This window comes from Manis javanica, chromosome 4, assembly GCF_040802235.1.
Source record: "Manis javanica isolate MJ-LG chromosome 4, MJ_LKY, whole genome shotgun sequence".
In the NCBI taxonomy this organism is placed as follows: domain Eukaryota; kingdom Metazoa; phylum Chordata; class Mammalia; order Pholidota; family Manidae; genus Manis; species Manis javanica.
In genome coordinates this window covers 168,892,343-168,913,121 of record NC_133159.1, presented here as the reverse complement: position 1 = coordinate 168,913,121, position 20,779 = coordinate 168,892,343, and the positions used below count along the sequence as shown (strand labels likewise).

The window sequence follows — 20,779 nt, the reverse complement described above, 5'->3', positions numbered from 1 at the left end:
TAGTCAGCTTCTGTAAGAACTTTGTTACCCCAGCTAGTTAAGCCTAATATTACTGCCACGGTTATCACTGGACTTAACCTGGGGATGGATCTTTCAGGGCTGTATTCGTGGCAGTGGGTCTGAAGCAATTCTTTTCCAGGCTGAGTTTGGGAGAAGGGCAGGATGCCAGGCAGGAGGCATCTAGGACAGTGAGAGGTTATCCAAAGATCACTGATGGCAGGTTATATGCCTTCTTGGAGACTTTCCTGCCCTTTGGCCAAACCACTGCAGGTGGGCAGGGGAGATGGAGCTTCTCCTGGGCCACCTCAGTCCTGGTGGCAAGGACCTTCTATTCCCGTGAGTGTGTGGTGTGGTGAGGAGGGGAGGTTTGATGCCACCAGACTTGAGGAGAGCCCCAGAAGGATGCCTAGACAATCCACGGACTCCCCACAGGCCTACACAAAAAGGAAGAGGACCCTGTGGTATAAGTCACCCCTTCCACTTGTCCCTCTAAAAGGGCTGGGAGGATATCTGGCTTAAGTGACCTCTTCTTCAGTCACTGGTATCCCTCTACACTACTGCTTTGGGGGGTAAAACTTGGTAGAGATGCCATAGAGGCTTCTCGGAAGAAGGTGCCACTCTCCAACAATGAAAAGGCATTTTTCTCCCACAGTGAAATGTTCTGGCTCTACACAGCCCTGAAGAGTTGCCAGCCTGAAGCTGAGTCTTTGCTATGGGAGCCATCCCCAAAGCTTGGCCCTCGGAGTTCGCAGGGACAGACACATTTGGGTGCATATGCCCCAGGATGGCCAGATTTCCAGAAAGGAGACTCTTGCTTTTCACCCTCTCTCTCTCCTCACCTGCTGCTGCGTTTTGCCCTTGCTCTTGCATAGTAAGCTTCATAAGATTTCGGTTTCAGCTCCAGGGCCTTAGTAGCAAATTCCTCCGCCATTCCAAAATCCTGTCATTACAATAGGTGTGCAAATGAGTCATTGAAGAAATATGAGAAGTAGACAGCTTGGGAATAAAACAGATTATATGTACATTTCTTTAACATTTATGGATGGAACACCTGGGATTCTCAACATGTGTGGCATGGCTTAGCCACGTGGCCCAGACCTGAAGTTCCTTCTGCCTCTGCCCTGGGTGGGCCTGCAGCTGCTCACCAGAATTTATCTGCCCAGAAGTATTAAAATGTTTTTGATCTGACCTCTTTCTGCTTTTCTAATGAAGTTCCTTCTAGCCCGGAAGCCTAACATCCACCCTGAGGCTGGGAACCTAAACTCTTGTTACACGCACGTGTGTAAGGCAAACACACGCATATCCACGTCCTGGGGATCCTCGTCCTATGCCCACCCTCCCACACACCCCTGGACTCTGGCTACGGGAAGAATGAAACCCAGGATGGAGGCTGCGTAAGGGGCGACTGCACTGACTTGGACGCTAGGTGCAGGAGGGGCGTTGGACAGACTTGGGTTCAATTCTGGCTCGGCTTTGTGACCCCTCACAGCGTGTTGTGTGCTCCCTCACCTGTACCTACGTTGCACGCAGGAGTAAGAGCAACGGAGCATCTGAGAGCCCTGTACACAGCTCCTGGCACAGATGCTCAGGAGTCTCCTTTCTGCCTTTTCTTTCTTTTAACTGGTTCCTGACTTAGAAGGCGTTTAAAACAACAACAAAAACAAAAACGAGAGGGGACTCTGGCTGTGAATGGGGTCTGTGCTGTCACCTCATCTCTTGGTCACTGAGGCTCCCCAGAGGGACGTGGTCTCATCTATCCTCATTCCGAGAACCCTGGGAGTAGGGACCAGGTGAACAAAGCTGTGGTCTTACAGATTCCTCACACACTACGCTAATAGGGAAGTTCTTTCTCTTCTTAATGTCAAAGCCAGAGTACTGCATGGGAGCCTCTGGTTACACTGGTGATTCCTAAGGCAGAAAACAAGGTCCTTGGCAGAACAAAAGCCCTGGGGCAGAGGTAAAAGTTAAAGAAAAAAAATTAAAGACCAATTTAAAAAAAGGAGACAGATATCAGGCGCTTAGCATAGTGTTGGTCACTGAAAGTGATTATTACTGATTTCTGAACAAATGTGGAGCCACAAAGTATTCTATCCCTACTCTGTTTCCAATCTCACCCTTAAACTTTTACATTTGGGACAGATTTCAGGGAAGATTGGAATGTTTTTAAGAAGTAGATTGTGAGGCAGAAGAGAAGCCAGCAGGGTGGTGGCAGCTCCTGAATTTTGGCCCATTCTCACTAGTTGCACAAGGGACTGTGGTTGCTGTCCCTTCTGTTCCATGGAAGAACAGTGGATGACATGCCATAGCTGTATTAGAGCTCTTTTCGTTGTCAGATTTCAGGTGGGTGATAGGAAGGTCATACACACAAATGACCTTTCTGTAACTAACAGCACATTTCTTGGCCACTGAGGCCAAAATCTCACTTCTGCATAGCTGCGTTCTTTATTAATCAACATTCCTGCTTGGCTTGGATTACTTTTATCTCCTGAGGAACTGTGGAACCTCAGGCTGGTAGGTGTCAGAGATTCCTGACACGACTTTGGCTATTCCCAGCATCTGAGAGGGGGTTCTTGGCCTGGGAGTGTTGGCATGTCATGGGAGCAGTGGCTGAGGGCACGACAGACTGTTATCTACAAGGCAGGCAGGAAGGACCATGGACTACTTGAGAGGTAATGGAAGACCAAAAGGAGCTTTAAGATTAGACAAGAAGGGCCACGGCTTGCTGGAATAAGAAGATGAAGAAAGAAGTGAAGTTCAAGATTAGTCCTAGAAATTAAACTGTAAAGTTCGCAGTTCTGAGCCCTCTTTCCAGCCCTTCTTAAATGACTAGGGTTCTGCCAGAAAGGAAGGGGATGACTAAAATTCATTATCTAATTGCGGTTGGAATTCCAGTGACCACGGCTCTCACATGTTCCCAAAGACCAGAAAACTGACTTGGGGTTGGGGAGGATGGTGATGGCATCCAATCACTCTCAGTAGGAATTAGGAAAATTCGAATAGCAACAAAGTGACCACAGCATTCGCTTTTTTACAGTTTAAGGTACGGATTGTACTTAGACTCGATTTCTTTCAAATTGCAAATGTCAGTGCTCTGTGAAGGACAACCAAATTCCAAATGGGGCGGAGAACAATTTCAGGGGCCTGGTAAAAGCTGGTGAGCGACATGGACAATCAACTTCCAGGACTGCAGAAAGGAGTTGGGGTGAGAGGGACTTACGTTCATTTTCCTGCGACACCTTGAGAGGTTGAGGAGGAGAGACACCTTTAGCTCCCGGAAGGTTTTCAAGTCCTCACCAAACCCTTCTCTAGGGAATTTCTTCAGAGCATACTGGTAGCGCTGGGCGGCCTCCTTCACTTTACCTTTCTAATGGAAGTACAAGATGGTAAAACACATAGTTGGTCTGCTGAGCAGCTGAGGAAGTTTGGTCCCACTTCCTTCCTCTTCTCAGCAGTTATTACTAAGAGGTAACCCTCCCAACAGCAGCCCAGGGCAAAAGTCTGGGCCTGATGCTGGAAGCAGAAGGGTCCAGTCTTTTCTTCAGGAAACTCACCCAGCAGAAAAGGGAAAGGACCCCAGCTTCCCAGCTGGATTCCTAAGGGACTGACTTTGCTCATTTCAGAGCTTTTTCTAGGCCTCATCTTCTTGGGGAGCAAATCACTTCCTCGTCCCAACCACCCCAGAGTCATCACTACTTCTTTACTCTTGGGTTGCCTGGAACACTCTTCTTGTCTGATGTCCCACCATGCTGGTCCTCTACAAAAGGTCACCATCTTCCTCACAAAGGACGTGGGAGCTAAAACAGTCTAGCTGTTGCTTCCCTGATATCATGGCATAAAATAGTATCAATCAGTTTTCCTGTTGCTGGAAAAGGCATGGTGTAGGGTGGTGGTAGAGAAGTGAGGTATAGATTTGTGATTCTATCTGTGTAGGAGGGATTTTCCAAGACGAAGCTTATCTATGACCAACTTAGGGACCTGGTCACAGGGGCCTTGAACTTCTCTTACATTTCCTATCTGAAAATCTGTAAGCTGAGCCCAGAACGATGCAGGAGGCATCTCCTGTTCCTTCAGCTGACCTCAAGCCACTCCATTCCTGCTGTAGATCTGCAATGCCACCAGGAATCTTGGTCTTTTATTTTCTCTTTAGTATTTTCACTAAGGAGGGTTCAGGAGTCTACCAAGGTAGAATTTAGGGCAGGAGCAGTGGTAGCTCTGCCTGTTCTCATTAGGAAGTGGGACTCCTTGTCTTAGAACATCAGAGTTATGCTATAACCAGGGCTTATATTCTTGAGAGCAATGCCATTCTCAAGTCCAGAAATAGGACACCTAGAGGAATGAGACCCTTCTTTGAAGGCATGTGAAATCACGGATGGGTCAGGATTCAAGTTTCCCAGAAGCCTGAGAGTCCCTAGATTATCTTCTCTCTCACTTGAAGGGTGCTCAGGTAACAGAATTGCTTCCGGGAAGTCTGTACACATTATTGTGCTTCACAATCACTTCCTTAACTTCGGGTCTTGGGAAATCTCAGAGGTACCCACTGCCCAGAGATGCATTAGAGCTGTATTTGGCTTTAGGAGAAGACTCAGCTAATCCTAACTCAGAGATGACTCTGACGTGGACTGTTCTTGAGGGACTTCCTACAGGCATGGGAGTTGGTTGGTGTCAGGGTATGGAGCTTCCAGCTTGAACTGTGAGAACAAAAAGACTCCCTGCTCTTGCTGTCATCTGGTGAGTGAGTCACGCAAACCGTGGCAGCAATCAAGCAAAACTGCCACCTTGGCCTCCTCACCTTTCTCAGGGGTGCTGATGGGCTGTGTTACTACAGACTTTAAAATCTACAGACATATTAAATATGAAAGCTAAGATCAGTGCCTTTTCCCCACAGACTGGAATATCTGTACTGCGTTATTTTACTTTGTGTCTCGGGGATTTCCAGGTCCCACTTACAGATTCCGTGTAGAACCTATGTAACTGCCCTGTAGTGACCAGATGAAACTAGGTCTTTAGGTTCATCAGCTGCAGGCAGGTCTATGCTATTCTTGCTCTCCTGTTGGGAAGTTAAAAACCCAGGATCCTTAACTTATGAGGTCATCAGTGAGGGGTGCCTCTGGAACGAAGGATGAGAACTGTTAAGACTTTGGGAGATTCTACGTGTAGAACGTTGTGTGTGCAGATTCAGTGGCTGTTTGGGGGAAACTTTGTTCCTCTCTCCCCTCACCTTATAAAACATGTCCCCCTCTTCCATCAGCTTGCTCAGCAGGATGATCATGATGTCTGGTTTGGAGGTGGCCATTGCCCATGTGGCTGGACCTGTAGTGTACAGGATGCATGATGGGTAAAAAACTCATACAATGTAAGGGTGGTAGGAGCTAGGTGAAAAAAACACCCTGGGGGGATTTCTGCTGAGAGAACAACTTGCTCCACAACAATTTCCTCATCGTTTAGACCTGGGAGTATCTTAGCCACTCCCACCGCCGAGAAGCTGTGTTGGATTTGTGTTCACCTTAAAATAAGAGTATCTGAGCTGTCTGAGCTCACACCACAGGAGGGCAGCAAAGCCTGCACGTTCACGTATTTGGGCAGGCAATGGCTCAGTCTGGAGGTATTTTAAATAAGGAAATCGGGAGAAAGGATTTATGCTAAATGTTACCATAAGATTTAAAAATCTAAGAAAGGTAATTTAGTTTAGATTCTGAGACTCAAAACTCCCAGCTGTTTAGTCTCTTAATTTTTACATATGTACTCTGCTGAAGGGAAAGCATTAGAGATTCTAAAGGCTCCCTTAATTTTTAAATATCAAATAGGACTCCCTGGGATTCTTTGAACCAGGAGCACAGTTTGAATGTCAGTCATGAAACAAGGCAGCAGTACTGAAGACTACTTCACCCGCACAGAGAGAGAAAAGGTTACATTGATTAGTTTACAGATGCCTGAATCATTCACCAACTAAGCTTTTCAGGGTTAGTTATCAAAAGTTCAAGTTATTCTCTACAACAGTCATTAAAAAAAAATCTTCTTTTAAGGTGAAGTAAATTAAAAGATTAGAGGTGTAGGGAACTCATGCAGGCTGAATCAAAGGGGAGAAGGCAAAGCTGACCAAGCCATCAGACTGCGCCTGATGCTGACAGCGGTGGGATATACCTCGTGGGCGACTCGGTAACGTCTGACAACCTTCAAAGAAAGGAGAAAACAAAAAGTTGTAGGAGAGGAAAAAAAAATGGATGAAGGTGAGAAAAAAAAAAAAAAAAGAAGGAAAAAGCAGCAGTGAGAGGCAGGCAGCAAAAAAGCCAGCATATCAGCCAACCCTGCCTATGGGTCTGGGGGACGGGGCAGCAGATGGGACAGCAGAGCAGGGGCTGGAGGGTCTGAAGCACATACAGAGCAGGGAAAGCAAAGGCTAACGGCAGTGCAGGGGTCCAGGGTGCTCACGGCGGGGCTGGTACAGAGGCCTTAGCACTAAGTGGTGCTTACGGTTAGAGCAGCCTCCTGGCTGAGGCTACTAGGGGCATGGCAGATAACCATGTGATTTTGGGCACAGGGTAGCACAGACCATGGCTCAGAGGTGCTTTCTCTGGGCCAAGGGCCTTTTGGTTCATTTGGACGATAACTGGGTCGGGGCAGGGAGAAACTATATACACTCACACCAAACACCCAGGGCAGCCAGACCACTGGACCAGTCTGGCCTCTGGGCACAGATGGCCAGCACCTCCTTCCTTTCTCCTACCTATCTTGGCTCCTTTCTTCAAAAGAGTGACAACAACAGAAGTGTTCCGGCACCCCACTGCCCTATCCAGAGGGCGCATTCCGCTGTAGTCGACATGCTCAATCATGGCCCCATGATCCACCAGGAACTGGACCTAGGACACATGGATCAAGCTGTTAATACAAGTGCAATGGCTCAGTACTGCTCCACTGAGGGCTCTGGCTGCTGCCTGGCCTTTATTCAGCTGCTGGTCTGTACCGGGCTAGGTGGCCATGCTACTTCATGCCATACCTATATTCTTGGTCTTCAGTGGTGTTTTGAATATTGCTGCCCTCTAGATCCAAGAACTTTCCATCAGGAATTGTCAACATGTTACTCTACTCCCAATCATACGTAACATCATGGATGGAGACCCTCCCCTGTCCCTACTACTGAGATGTGTTTAAAGGCACTCACCACTTCAGCGTCACCATAGAAAGCTGCCAGATCCAGTGGGGTGCGGCCATTCTTGTCAGCATGGTCCGTGGCAGCCCCATTATCCACCAGAGACCGCACTACTGAGAGATGACCCTTCAAGCAAGCCCAGCTGAGGGCTGTCAATCCTTCTTTGTCCATTAGAGCAATGGAGGCACCTGCGAGAGCAAATAGAACACAGCATGAAAATTCACAGCACGAGGGAAAGCTGGTCCTTAAGGTGTACATTCTGCAGAAGCACAGGTATGTGGGCTGTCTTTCAGTAAAGCTGTTAAAAAAACCCCTCATCTAGCAAGCTGTCAGTGGAGGAGAGTCTAATTGTTCTACAGGGTATTCCATGTCCTCCACATCTATCCCCAGGCTTACTTGAGTGTCATTACTCCCCTGTGAGAATCCTTTCTTTTCACCAAATGCATGTGCTCACTGCCTCCAGAGTTTCCCATAAATGTTCCCATATCCTCTCTTTTGGTTATGTTGCTCCTATGGGTCAAATACCTTTTCTTTCCCCACAACCTGCCTCTCTTCTACCCATTCTCTAGGAACCATCTCAAATCCCCCTGCCTCCAAGAAGCTTCTCCTGGTTCACTGCTACCTCATCTTGAACCTTATTAACATGTCACCTTATTCTGTTATTAATCTCTTTTTATGTATGTAATAAATTCTCAATGAATGTTCTCTAAACTCAGAGAAAATCTTCCTTTTATAATAGTATACACTACTTCAGAGACTCTCATAAAACAGGAGCTCAGTATGTTTCTCACTGAAGAATGTACCAGGCCCCTTTCTCCATCCCTAGAATGCGGGGCAAATGGACTTATGGGAGGAAATTGAGCCCAGGCCATAAAGTAAAGGTGGAGCTTAATTAAACTAGTCAGCCTTCAATAACCCCATCCCCATTCTCCAACCCTTTATATTCTGTATCTGCTTCTCTCCAACACTTCTATTTTTTTTTCTTTTTTTCTTTTGGTATCATTAATCTACAATTACATGAGGAATATTATGTTTACTAGACTCCCCCCTTCACCAAGTCCCTCATACCCCATTTTAGTCACTGTCCATCAGCGTAGTGAGATGCAGTAAAAATCACTACTTGTCTTCTCTGTGTTGCACAGCCCTCCCATGCCCCCCCCCATAATATACATACTAATTGTAAGGCCCCCTTTCTTCTTCCCGCCCCCTTCTGCCTCCCTTCCCACCCATTCTCCCCAGTCCCTTTCCCTTTGGTAACTGTTAATCCATTCTTGGGTTCTGTGATTCTGCTGCTGTTTTATCCAACACTTTTATTTTTATCTATAAGAATCAATCATACCTGACACTTGATTTGTGAGACTAATTCAATTTACATTTGGTTCTTAGCCTAGACAGTAACCACTTGGATGGCAAAGAGCCCATCCTTGCTAGTTTAGGAGAGAACCTGAGAGAGTTCTTTCACAGTTGGTATGTCATACTTACTAGCTAAACTGGAGATCAACTTATTGCACAGAGCATTTCCGAGGCTGCTTCTTCAGCTGGACAGGATTCAGATGTGAGATCAAGTGTAGGACCTGCCACAGCCAGGCTCAGGGCCTACTCAGCAGTTATCTGGCCTATCACCTTTTTATCTCTAGAAGTCAGATAACCAGACCTTGTGGCTTCTCATAGCAGGATGAGGCGCTGGGAGGTACTGCACCTCTAATCCTGATGAGAGTCATTCATGTGCTGCACTACTTTTTCATAATAGGATAGCATGCAAGTAAAACATTGACTCTAACATGGAATTTGAAAACGGGACACAATCCAAGGAATTTTCTCAGATGCAAAATCTATAAAATCCCTGAACAGAACCTCCAGCAGAGAGGAAAAAGCAGGGTAAGAAGGCTCCGGATGCATATTAAAGATAAGTTGATTTTCCAAAGATAAGGAAAGCTGTAATTTATGAAATTAAAAGGAGATACACAGGAAATTAACCCATATGATATGTTCAATTTACTTCCAAAATTCGATTTGTAATCATCTTTTCTCTTCCCCGCCCCTTGCAGTTAATGTAATCACAGTTCTCCCAAACACCCATCTTAAAACTTTGGAGTTATCTTCAACTTTCCTATCCCTATTTCCTATAAGTAACAATCTTTATATCCAAAGTCATTTTTGCATTTGGCCCTTCTGTTCTAGTCTAACGACTACAGCACCTGTATTAAGGCCTCATTACCTCTCATCTATCCTGTCACAATGGCTTCTTAATTGACCTACCCGGTCCACTATAATTCCTTCAGTAAATCTACTATTCTCACTATTGCCAAAGTGATTTTTTTTTAAAAAGCACAACTCTGGCAACAATTCTCTTTTTAAAAATCTTGAATGGCTCCCCACCGCCTTCAGAATTAAGTCCAAATTCTCTTAATCTGCTCCTTTTCAACTTCTTTCCACACACGTTTCCAATTTTATTTCCCAACAGTCCTTGTGTACTCCCCTGGACAACTTGTCCATTTTTATGAACTGCTGTGGTGTTTCTCCTCCTCAACCTCTCATTTACTTTCCCCTCCCTAAATACAGAGCATTTTTTCTATTCAAATTTCAGTCTGTCCTTTTCTATCTCAAATACTTTTAACGGAGCACTTAGATTTTTCACTTCAGTGGTTATTTATCTTTGTTTCATTCCTTTCTTGTCAGATTTTAGACCTTTTGAGGGCACAGGTTATAGTGTATTAATTAAAAAAAAAACACCTCACAGTTCCTAGCATAGGTGGTTCTGCAAATAATGTAGGCTAAATAAAGTTTGTGGAATTTGTTGATTTAGTGAGAGTCCCTGATTTAAGTGTGAAATAATGAAATACTGACAGTCCCTGACTTAAGATGGTTTGACTTAAGGTTTTGGATTTTACAACAGTGCAAACATGATATGCATTCAGTAGAAACCATACTAGAATTTGGAATCTTGATCTTTCCCCAGGCTAGTCATATGCCTTGTGATATTCTCTCTTGATGCTGGGCAGTGGTACGAAGCTGCAGCTTCCAGTCAGCCACACGATCATTAGGGCAAACAGCAGATACATTTACAACCACCTGAACTCATACAACCACTCTGTTTTTCACTTTGTTACTCCTATTCAGTAAATAACATGAGACAGACAACACTTAATTGTAAAATAGGCTTTGTGTTAGATGATTTGTCCAAACTCCAGGCTAATATAAGTGTTCTGAGCATGTTTAAGGTAGGGTAGGCTGTTATGATGCACATATATGTTAGGTGTATTAAACGCATTTTTGCCTTATGATATTTTCAACTTCCAATGGGTTTACTGGGATGTAACCCCACTGTAAGTCAAGGAAGATCTATATTGCAAAGAGCAGAGTGTCTGCAAAGGTATGGCAGACTCCATCTCTGGGCTCAGTGCCCGACGAACTTGTGTTGGTGTGCAGTGGGCACTGCAGCTATCTAAAAGTTATCAGTGGCTGAAGAGGTCCTGCGTTTTCCAATACACTTGGGTTGTTCTGCGACATTTACTCTTGCCACATCTTAGCCTGAGAGCCTGGGTACATCTTCCTTCCCCTCCCAGCACCACCTTAGCAGAAGTGAGGATATCATGAAACCAGACTTGTTTGGTGGAGAAGCAAGAACCACTTTTTTGCACTGGAGAGCAGTTCTCTTGATTCTGACCAGACTTGTGAGGTCTGAGGCTGAAGAAACAAATCTCTGGAGGACACAGCTAAAGATCCTGAGTCTCTGAGTTCTAGTCTGAAATCTGAGAAATCTCACCTTCTTCCTAACTCAACTATCCTTAACAGCTCTGGCCAGGACATGATTCTTCAGGAGGTTTGTTTCCTTGAAGTGTTCGTGCTTGTTGATATAATTATAGATGATTGGTCCAGTTTACTAATAGGGGAGGTTAACTGGAATGGAGTCATTAAGGCTGATCACAATAACACTACCTTCTGCTGTGTAAATGCTCAAGCTCCACTACATGGTACTGTAGGGTCACCAGTGCCTCAAGCTTTTCTACTACAGAGGCCCACTGTCACTCACCAGTTTTGCATAGGTGACTGAGGTCATAGCAGTCAAAAGCAAGGCTGAGTACTTTGGATGGTGTTGTGACCACAATACCCTTTAATTTTTTTGCCATTCATCTGGAATATGTGAATGTTGATAAATGTCAAAAGGAATTTTTTACCACAGGAGGATAATAATATTCTGATTCCTTAAATAGGGCCCCACTGTCAGGAACTGTCTTAACCTCTGTTTGCCTCCTATGGATACAAGAAGATATTAGCAGTACTGGTTTACAGAGGAATTGATTAAGTCAAAATACAATCCTGGGAAGATGAATATTCGTTGAGTGTATATTGAAAGATCAAAGTTTGGAGATTACATATTTGAATTAAAGATTTTAGGATATGTTCATTTGATTCAACTATGAAAAATCTCTCAAGCCATTAGGAAATTGAGTTAGAAGAGTTAGAAGAGTCTCACTGTATATAAGAGGAGGTGCACTTTCATTTTCTAACCACCTAGATTAATAATATCTATTCTTAACATCTTTTGGAATTCATCACTGGAAATCATGAGTTCCTTGGGTTAGGATGGCAAAGATCATCCAGAGTTGGCATCTCAGGACTGACCTTGTGCAAGTAGGAAGTCCACGGTTCCCAGATGGCCTTCAGAAGCAGCCATCATGAGGGGAGTCCGGCCCTGTTTGTCTGCCATGTTGACATCAGCCCCATGGGTGAGTAAAAGATCAACAATCTGCAAGCACAGAGGAGCAGGGGCCATGAGCCAGGAGAAGCCACCAAGCAGACACGCACATTGTCCCTGCACTGTGCAAGCTCTCCACAGGTGACTCTGTTGCAAGAAGCCCCCTGGCACCTGCAGTCCTGGGACCATGTGATTTGATCTCTGACTCTCAGGTACAGCTAAATGAGAAGAGTTCAGCTCTGAATGTTTGATCAGTCATCAAGGAAAAAAGAACTTAGGAAAAAAGGCCATGATATAGACAAACAATTCCCAAGTGGGAGCTCCAGCATGAGCCACTACCCACGCCACTGCCATTTTGTTGACCTCTAGGGGTTGCAAACCTGCTTGCAGTGAATATTTACGACCGAACTAAATACAATCAAATGCCTCTGATAACTCTTCAGCACTGCTTGGCTTCTAGAGCTTTTTGTCTACTCAATTACTTCCAAAGACTATTACCAATATGCTTTCTTTTCTATCCTAAGTTATAAATCAGCACTTACCCAGAATCCAAATATCTGGGAAGACTGTGTAACTAGAATTTATATACACTACATTTTCTTTTAGTAGTCTGATATACCTGCCAGCAAGTTAGCAGGGATCTGCTGGGAAAAGAACCTTCCAGAGCACCTGTGGATACTGTGAAATATGAGGAGGTCACTCCATGACCAGGCCAAAAGTAGCCAGTCCTTCCGTACAATGTAAATCATGATGATTCTGAAGGTTAACTTTGTGATATATTTTCAGTTAACAAGGATATTAATAACAAAGTCCCAAGTCCTCAATCCTGATGACTGTGGGGTAACCCGAAGTTAGTGATTTTTTTGCTCTTTGCTTCAGAAGTTCCCACCTTTAACTCACCTCTGCCGAAGGGACTGGAAGTAGCTTACCTGCCAGTGGCCCTGTCGAACGGTGCTGAATAGGGGTACAGCCCCTCTGCGGTTTGGCTGGGCCACTGCTGCCCCTTGTTCTAACAGCAGACGACACACTTCCAGTTTGCCCCTTCCGGCTGCAGCTGTCAGGGCTAAGGGCAGAGAACACAGACTGAGAACAGGTGGTCCTTCTTCTCTCCAGCCCTCTGTGTTAGGCATAACAGTATGTCAGTGTTTGATTAATGTAACTGCACTTTACCTCCAAGAATAATGATTTTAGCTACTTTTGCCATGAAGGAAAATTCTAAAGAAAAATAATAAATAAAACCACATTTAAGTGAGCTTCCAATATATGGAGACAATGAAAACAATAAATATATTGAAAAACCACCTTTGATCACAATTAGTTGGTTTCATTTTTCCTACCAAGGCTGTCTTCTCTGCTTTTGACTTACTGCTTTTTTGTACCTCTTCCAAGCTACAAACCTTTCACTGGGCTATGTGTGGGTGGAATATGGAGAGAAGGGCCTTTACAGAGTCTTCTTTAGAATTAGCTAGGAACCACCCCTGGCCAAATTCTACTCCTTGACCCCTTAAACCCAAAGAAACTAAGTCAGAAATTGCAGTCTAAGGGCCTCTTTTTCTTCTTTAGCTGAGACAGACGTTTCTATACATTTACAACCATTTTTACAGGAGGGTCAAAATTGTTCAAGGTAATAGTCTTAAAGAAGAGAGAAGAGGTGGTATGACAAAGGCTCTTATGAATATAAAATAATGGAGTCATATAAAAAATAGGTATAGTGAATATTAGGGACATAGCAGGATGAAGCTTAAACTTCTTTTTTTGTGCTAGGGTCCATTGTTTCTGATGTTTGATACAGTGGAGATTCTATGAGTGCCTATTTCATCTTCTGCATACTATTTTGATAGCAGCAAGAGGAATTTGGAGATATGCTTTTTACAAAGTCCATATTTGAACAAATATATATTTGTCTTAATCATGGGATCTCAAAGGCACTGGTTTAATGTTTGAAAGAATGGATGAGGGTAGGGGGGATGGTAAACATTGCTAGAAGATGTCAGGAATTGTGCTTTGAAAGAAAGAAGACAGGTAACTCTTTCAGAATTGACTTGGAAAACTGATGTAGTAGTCAGCAGTCCTTCCTTCATTATGGCCACCTACTCCAATGACAAATCAGGAAAAGATAGTATTTGGCAGGTGCAGATATTTCAGTTTGCAAATGTAGGTATCTAATCAGGCAAGCAATTGAAATTCCAATCAAATGGTCACTTGTGATTTTTTTCATTTAAGTGCAAATCATGGCATTTTTGTCTTTGGGCTTGGCCAAATTTATCCACAATTGACTGATTCATATGCAAAACCAAAACTACCTGTAGTTTTTACCAAGATAAACCTCCAAATAATTTTTTCCTTCCTCAAGGATAAGAAGGGATTATAAAGGAAAATGTGACAATTTTAGAAGATATATTCACTCTTAGGCTAGATATACATATGCCTTGTCTTACGTATGTTTTCAGTTTCATTTTGGAACTCTTAGTACTGGCATTTCTGTCCTGTTCCTTACAGGAGGGCAGAGGCTTGGCCCTATCTGAGGTGTGGGTCATTTTCAAGCTCTGCATGGATGTGTACAAGTATTGATGGGTGTCAGTATTTACTTGACAAAGAAGTTTTGCCTCTTGTTCTCTAAATGAAAGTGATCCTCCGTCTTTCCAAAGTTCATATTTCTAATAGTTCAGAAAAAGACAAACAAAAAACTTTAGTTCTTGGGTCAGAACACAAGAGTAGTTTAAGGACTTGACTGGAAATCATCAGGTGTATACCTTAAAGTAATACAATGTTATGCTCAGTTCTATTTAGTAAAGCTGGGGAAAAAAGAAAAAAATCTGGGTTGATACTTGTTAGGAACAATTGGTATTATTTTGTTGGTACATAAAACAAATGATTTGGAAAACTACTAACTCCCATGTTCTGATCCCATTTAAAGTAGCTACTAGGTGACTGGGCTGAAACAACCTCTCTTTTAATGTTCTGTGTTTGTGTGTGTATGTGTGTGGGTGCAATATATTCTTTTTCACAGAAGAATTTATAGTGCCACGGAGAAAATATTTCAGAATCAAGCCTTTCACCAATGAGGCCAATTCACAGAACACAGTTGAAAAAAATCACTCTAGTGCCCATCCTGAAAGCTAAACTTATACCGTGCACTCTAACCTAGAGTTACATTGTTCTGGCTGGCCCTCTTTAACCTGCTGGATAACACATTTATATGAGAGGCAATGTTTCATTTGGCCTCTTTCTTTGTTGTATCATCTCTGTTGCTTCGGTTATGATGTAATTTGGCAGGAATCTCCAGTTGATAGCTAGACACGGTCATTAACACAGCTGGCCAATTTCATCTCAGAGTAACAGAACTAAGTAAAATAGGATCTGAACTTTTCAAGATCCAAGAGCAAGGAGTTGCTTTGGCTGGATTTTATATAAGTCTTATCAAAAACTCTTAAAACTTTCTGAAAGAAAGAAGATTAAGGTAAAGCCAGTTCTGTAAAATAACAAACTGATTCTTAGAGCAAACACAGCAGTTTGGAGCTAAATCTCTTCCTAAGAGACCAGTAACAGAATTTGTTCCCTAGCTTGTCGGCATCTGATGAGATTATCTGACATCAATGGTTCTTTTCCAAAGGGAAACATCTAAGGAACTGGAAGAGGCAGACAGGATGCAGCTCACAGCTGGGGAAATAGCCAAAGCCTGCTTGGATGAGATGCTGAAACTACATGGAATGTGGCAAAGCAAATGGTTCTTTTGTTTCTTTGTTTTTGACCTTGAGATATTACAGCACAGACAGGTCATGTAAGACCAATGGGAGGGAGGTGGTTGGGGAGACACAAACTGAGCACTGCTATCCAAAATAACATTAATTAAATATTTATTGAGCTACTGGTTAGACACTGTCTCTGCTCTAAAGGAATTCATCATTGAGTCAGGATGATAAGTAAACCAATGAATTACTATACACTGTGTGTGATAAACACAAGAGAGGTTGAGTCCATGAGGTTGTATGGAGGTGGCAAAGAGGAAGATACTTAGAGGCATGCAAGGACAAGGGGGAGGCATGCTAGGTGCAGGAAGAGCATGTATAAAGGCACTGAGGTGGGAAACAGTGTATCTATTGTTACTGGACTTACTGGGAAGACAGGCAGCAGATGAGACTGGAGATCATGACTGGTCTTTTAATGCTACATTTAATAACTAATGCTACACATGGTCAATGAAGGGTTGTAAGCAGGAAAGTGACATGAACAGATTGTGGTTCAGAAAGATCACTTTGGCTGATGTCTGGGAGATGAATCACAAAAGGGTGGGGGGCTAGGGATAAGAACAGCTAGGAGGTAGTTGTAATAACCTAGGCAAAAGATGATGAGGGCATGAATTAAGGGAATCTTGTTTATTTTGTGAACTCCTGCTTCTTTTGGGCCATGGGATGGCTCAGGCTCCAGAGTTGCTAGAAATTTTAATGCTGGTCCTGGTCTGTGCCCACAAGACAAGAGAAGAAGAGGGAGTGGAGTACAATCTCATCACCTTAATTGCTTTTCTTCTGTGCTGTTCTATAAAAAGCCTGTGAAAACTCCGTGGGGTGGGAGGGGTCAGCTAGATGGTGAAATCTGGTGTAGGAAGACACTATCAGGAAGGATAAAGAGGCTGCAAAGGAAGACAAAGGCAACCAGGATATTCTAATGATCTGCTTTTAGAAAACCCAATATGTAAACATCACATCTCAAATTTCACTATATGCTAAGATATATTTCATTGATTCTAAGATGTACTTTTTTCCCTTCACATTTTAACATCTCTGAAATTGGAATACATCTTAGGGTTGATGTTATAACAAACTATGCAGTTTAACAGGTAGAGGTGGGTTTTGTTTTGTTTTTGGTAGTGGTATATAAAAGTCTCTTATAATTAGTGATGTCTTAGGTTTGACAGAGTAACTAATACATTTGTTGGAAACATGACCATTGTATTTTTCTCAGGTGAAAATTGTGTTAAGCCAGGGTTGCAGTTATGAGACCCAACCAGTGGGCTGTAGGTCAGAGACCTACATTCATTTTATGATGAAAACATATAGAAGATTCTGCCACTGGAGAAAACATTACAGTTCAATGGGTCATTATAAATTTTAAATGACTGTGTGCTTAAGTTAGAAAGGAACATGTGTACTTAGTAAACCCATTACTATAGATAGAAAAGCAACTCATAGTGTATTCTGTACTAGCGATGAGTTGAAGGGACATTTTTACATAGCAAAGATATTATTTCTGAAATCAAATAACTTCAAAGATCCATACATTATATTATAAGTGCATTTTATTCTAACTCATTTAAATAGCATTTTGTTTATAATGCTGAAATTATTTTATACAAATATCAAGTTAAACACAACACAGTTCTGATTATAGGCAAACTGACACAAAGCTTTGATTTTTATTATCTTGAGATATGGTACTATGTAAGCAAATTACTGTTAACAAATTTTATTGCACACTTTAAAGCATGATATATTTAAAAAGTCCTAAGTCTGTAAAGTTTTATTTTAATATGAAATTCATATCACTAAAAATAAGTCTTCCACTTAGTTCACACCCTTCTTGGACATTTTTAAGAATTCTTTCCAGTACAGCACTAGAATGTGTTTGATATTTATCCCTATGATTGTTAGTCTTATAATTTCCATCCCTTATTACCATTGGGCCATTACATTTTTTGCCCTTCCCAGTGATTACTTGTGCAAGGCAACGGGGGTCTGTTGGGCAGTACGGCAGCACTGTGCTGGGGAAGGCTGTGCTGATGGGGCAGTAAGCTGACGCGTCCCTTCTGCAGCTCTAGGCCACAGTACGGATACTCCAGAACTGCAGGCGTCCTGGCCAGGACCTTCCCCTCAGCCTGTCCTCTGGCTTCCCTCTGGGTGGGGGACCAGAGACAGCAGCTGCTTCCAGCTGCACATTTTCCTTTAATCTGCCATGGGCTCTTAAGCTGCAGCTGCCTGGCATCTGCTCCCTTTGGCTCCTACAGAGGAAGGGATTGTTTGAGAAGCAAGTCCTGAGCTTTGGACCTTTTTACATAATGTGAAAGACGCCATGAAACATATATAAGATTTTTGCCATGGGCAGAAACATCACAGTTCAATAGGTCATTACATATTTTAAATGATTTCAAGTGTGTTCTGTAATTTCTAATACACTGACCCTAACCAAAACAGACACCCTTCATATTTAGTAAGATATTTTCCCTAAATTGGCCATCTCAATATTGGTCTACTCCTGGCAAATATGGCACATATCTGTGGTGACTTTATAGTTTTCGTTGCTTTGGTTTCATAAAAATGAATAAATTGTTACTGTTTCTCCAGATGTTCCAGTTTAGACTTGGGGGAAGGCAACAATCATTTCTTGCAAAGGCCACAAGGAAGAGGCCTCTGTAGAAGTAACAGACATCACTTCGCTACAGATCAGGAGGGACTGCATGGGGCTGTTCTTTACTAGGTGGTACCTTCATTTCGTATCCGGATAGCAACTTTACTCATAACGTCTCAGCTTAACAGCTTCAGATGCTACTATGCCATGATAACGCTGGATTAAGCCAGAAGGGGTGAATAAAACTTAACCACCTGATTTATAACCACACGTGGAAAGAGTTATTTGATGGTATAAATATTTATTCCTAACTGCTACAAGGATCAGATTTAAAAAAAGAAAAGAAAAGAAAGGCAAAGCCACAACTCTTCTCTGTTCTGGTTTGGCACATTGTAAGGGAACTTTCAGTCTTTTAAAAATATTTGGAAACGAGTATGGGAAAATTTTGTTTGAAGGAAGACTCCAGTGCTAATGGTATGGAGAACCCAAAGGAAAAGATGACTGAAATAAGGAAATTGCTTGACTTTTTATTTTGGCTAAATTGGTCTCCAATACAAAAGCTCTCAGACAGAGACCACCAAATAAGACAGAGTATGCAGAGAAATGAGGGGGTGAGATGCAGAGAGTATCCCCACACAGGCACAACATATTCGTGAGAAGTACCTGTCTCTCCCCAGAGACTGTCAAAGCTGTTGATCTGTGCTCGCTCCACTTCCTCTTCATCTTTTTCTGGAAGATCAAGTAGGTAGGAGACAATCTGAAACAAGAAGTTGTGTCAGCTCAAACTTCAGGTGGAAAATTATACTGCTGATGCTAGCCTGTGAGGTTTAGAAAATACTTGGGTGACCCAAGTGTCACGAAATCTCTTGCACACAAAGGAATCAGAACTGATTGTCCTGGCAAAGAAACCCAAAGCTGCCTTGAGGGCGTCTGTTCTAGCAGGTGCAGTTTACATGTTTCTCTTGAAAACAATTTACTTGCATAACATGTGATTTAAAAAAAAATTACATATTCCTCATATTTCAGTTAAGGAAGCAACCCCTCATCCTCCCCATACCAATAAAGAAACAGAAAAAAACAATTGATAAACAAAAAACAGAAAGTAAATATGGAGAAAACACGGTATTTCTTCAGAGTAAAGTGATTACCCTCTTTTTCCCCTTCAGAAGTACAAGGACTATTCAGAGGACAATACAAGGAGAATGGTGGCTAACAACAAAGAAAGTGACAGAATTTGACTGTAGAGAGGGTTAAAAAACCTCCCATAGGTAACAAAAATTTCAGTTTTATTTAATATTCCTTATGACATATCAGGTCAGTTGATAGGGTAGCTGTGTGAAGCATCCTGTGCAGTGCGCTGAGCCAACTTGTATGGGCCCATGAAAGCTGATGGTTAAACTTTCAGAATCTTGCAAGCTGGCTGTTTAAACAAAGATGTTTATTAACATCTTTAAATAACAATTACATTATATTAAAAAAAAAGGTTAAAAAACATAAAATCTCATAACTTCCTAATTATTTAACTACATTTTAGTATTAATATATCTGTGCTCTTAAGGTTATTTATATTTACGGTGTCTGTGGTTCCTGTATGGGGAAATATTATACAATGGTGTATTATGTTATATCTCTCTGCAACTTTGTGTTCTGTGATGTCACATTAGTAGCCTGAAATCAGCCATGGTGGGAATATTTGATTTTATTGCAAATCAGGATTTGATTTAGTGCTAAAGTGGAAAAGGAGTTCAAGTTTAATGGATATAATTTGTATGATGGTAAGAATAGTTTAACAGTAGACCACATATCAGATTTAATGATAATAAAATTATTGGGAAAAGAGTAGCAAATTGGGGTGCAACTCCTTTTATCAAATCACGGTTTGAGTTGCAACCATAGACTGGCTACAGATATAAATTTAGCAAAAATCAACAGAAGCATCCAATTAAGAGTATTGTACATTTCTTGGTTATTTGTAAACTGTGTGTTACATGTTCTTTTTGTTAGTAAAGTTGATAATAAATTTAAGTATGTATGTACACACTCACACACACATTCCTACTTCACTGCACTCCCCTCCCAGACCTGGTTGTTAAACATTTCCTAAAATGCTACCAATTCTATACATTTTGCCACTGTATTATTACTATCATTAATAAACTAGCGAAAATACTGTTTGTATAGTGTTTAACAGTTTACAAAGCACCTTTCACATCAGCCTTGTAAAAAAAGAATTTGTTAGACTCACTTATTAGACTCACTTTGATGGGAAACTAAGGTTCTAGGAGATTAGGTAACTTGCCCAAGGCCCAGAGCTAATTAGAGTAGCAAAGATGGGTCTCAAATCTGATCCTTCTCAGATTCCAAATATATGCCCTTCCCATCCCACACTGTCTACTACCCATGGGAACACAGTTCAACAAATAATCCCTCTGGGCTTAGTGTCACTGTTACATAGGGTAGAAAGATTGGATCATATAATTTCTAAGGTACTTTTGAAGTCCTGAGCCCACACTTCTAGGCACCTTGGCACTGGAGACTTCTGGTGCTTCATGGAGTCTTGTCTCCCTATTCCTCAGAGCAATGAGCAAAAG

General features: G+C 42.3%; 1 protein-coding gene across 11 annotated transcripts in view; it reads right to left on the bottom strand.

Moving 5' to 3' along the window:
- The window catches only part of TANC2 (tetratricopeptide repeat, ankyrin repeat and coiled-coil containing 2), a 374,308-nt gene that overhangs the window by 8,201 nt on the left and 345,328 nt on the right, over nucleotides 1–20,779 (bottom strand). For 8 of the 11 annotated variants that reach the window (XM_036997193.2, XM_073235742.1, XM_073235743.1 and 5 more), the window contains 9 exons: nucleotides 18,852–18,945; nucleotides 12,776–12,909; nucleotides 11,774–11,897; nucleotides 7,160–7,335; nucleotides 6,725–6,857; nucleotides 6,142–6,171; nucleotides 5,219–5,310; nucleotides 3,218–3,364; nucleotides 840–940 (listed from right to left, as the gene is read on the bottom strand). In XM_036997193.2, coding sequence (XP_036853088.1) covers nucleotides 840–940; nucleotides 3,218–3,364; nucleotides 5,219–5,310; nucleotides 6,142–6,171; nucleotides 6,725–6,857; nucleotides 7,160–7,335; nucleotides 11,774–11,897; nucleotides 12,776–12,909; nucleotides 18,852–18,945 — 1,031 coding nt within the window. The remainder of the gene's footprint in view (nucleotides 1–839; nucleotides 941–3,217; nucleotides 3,365–5,218; nucleotides 5,311–6,141; nucleotides 6,172–6,724; nucleotides 6,858–7,159; nucleotides 7,336–11,773; nucleotides 11,898–12,775; nucleotides 12,910–18,851; nucleotides 18,946–20,779) is intronic. The other 3 variants (XM_036997192.2, XM_073235744.1, XM_073235749.1) reach the window with 1 other exon arrangement.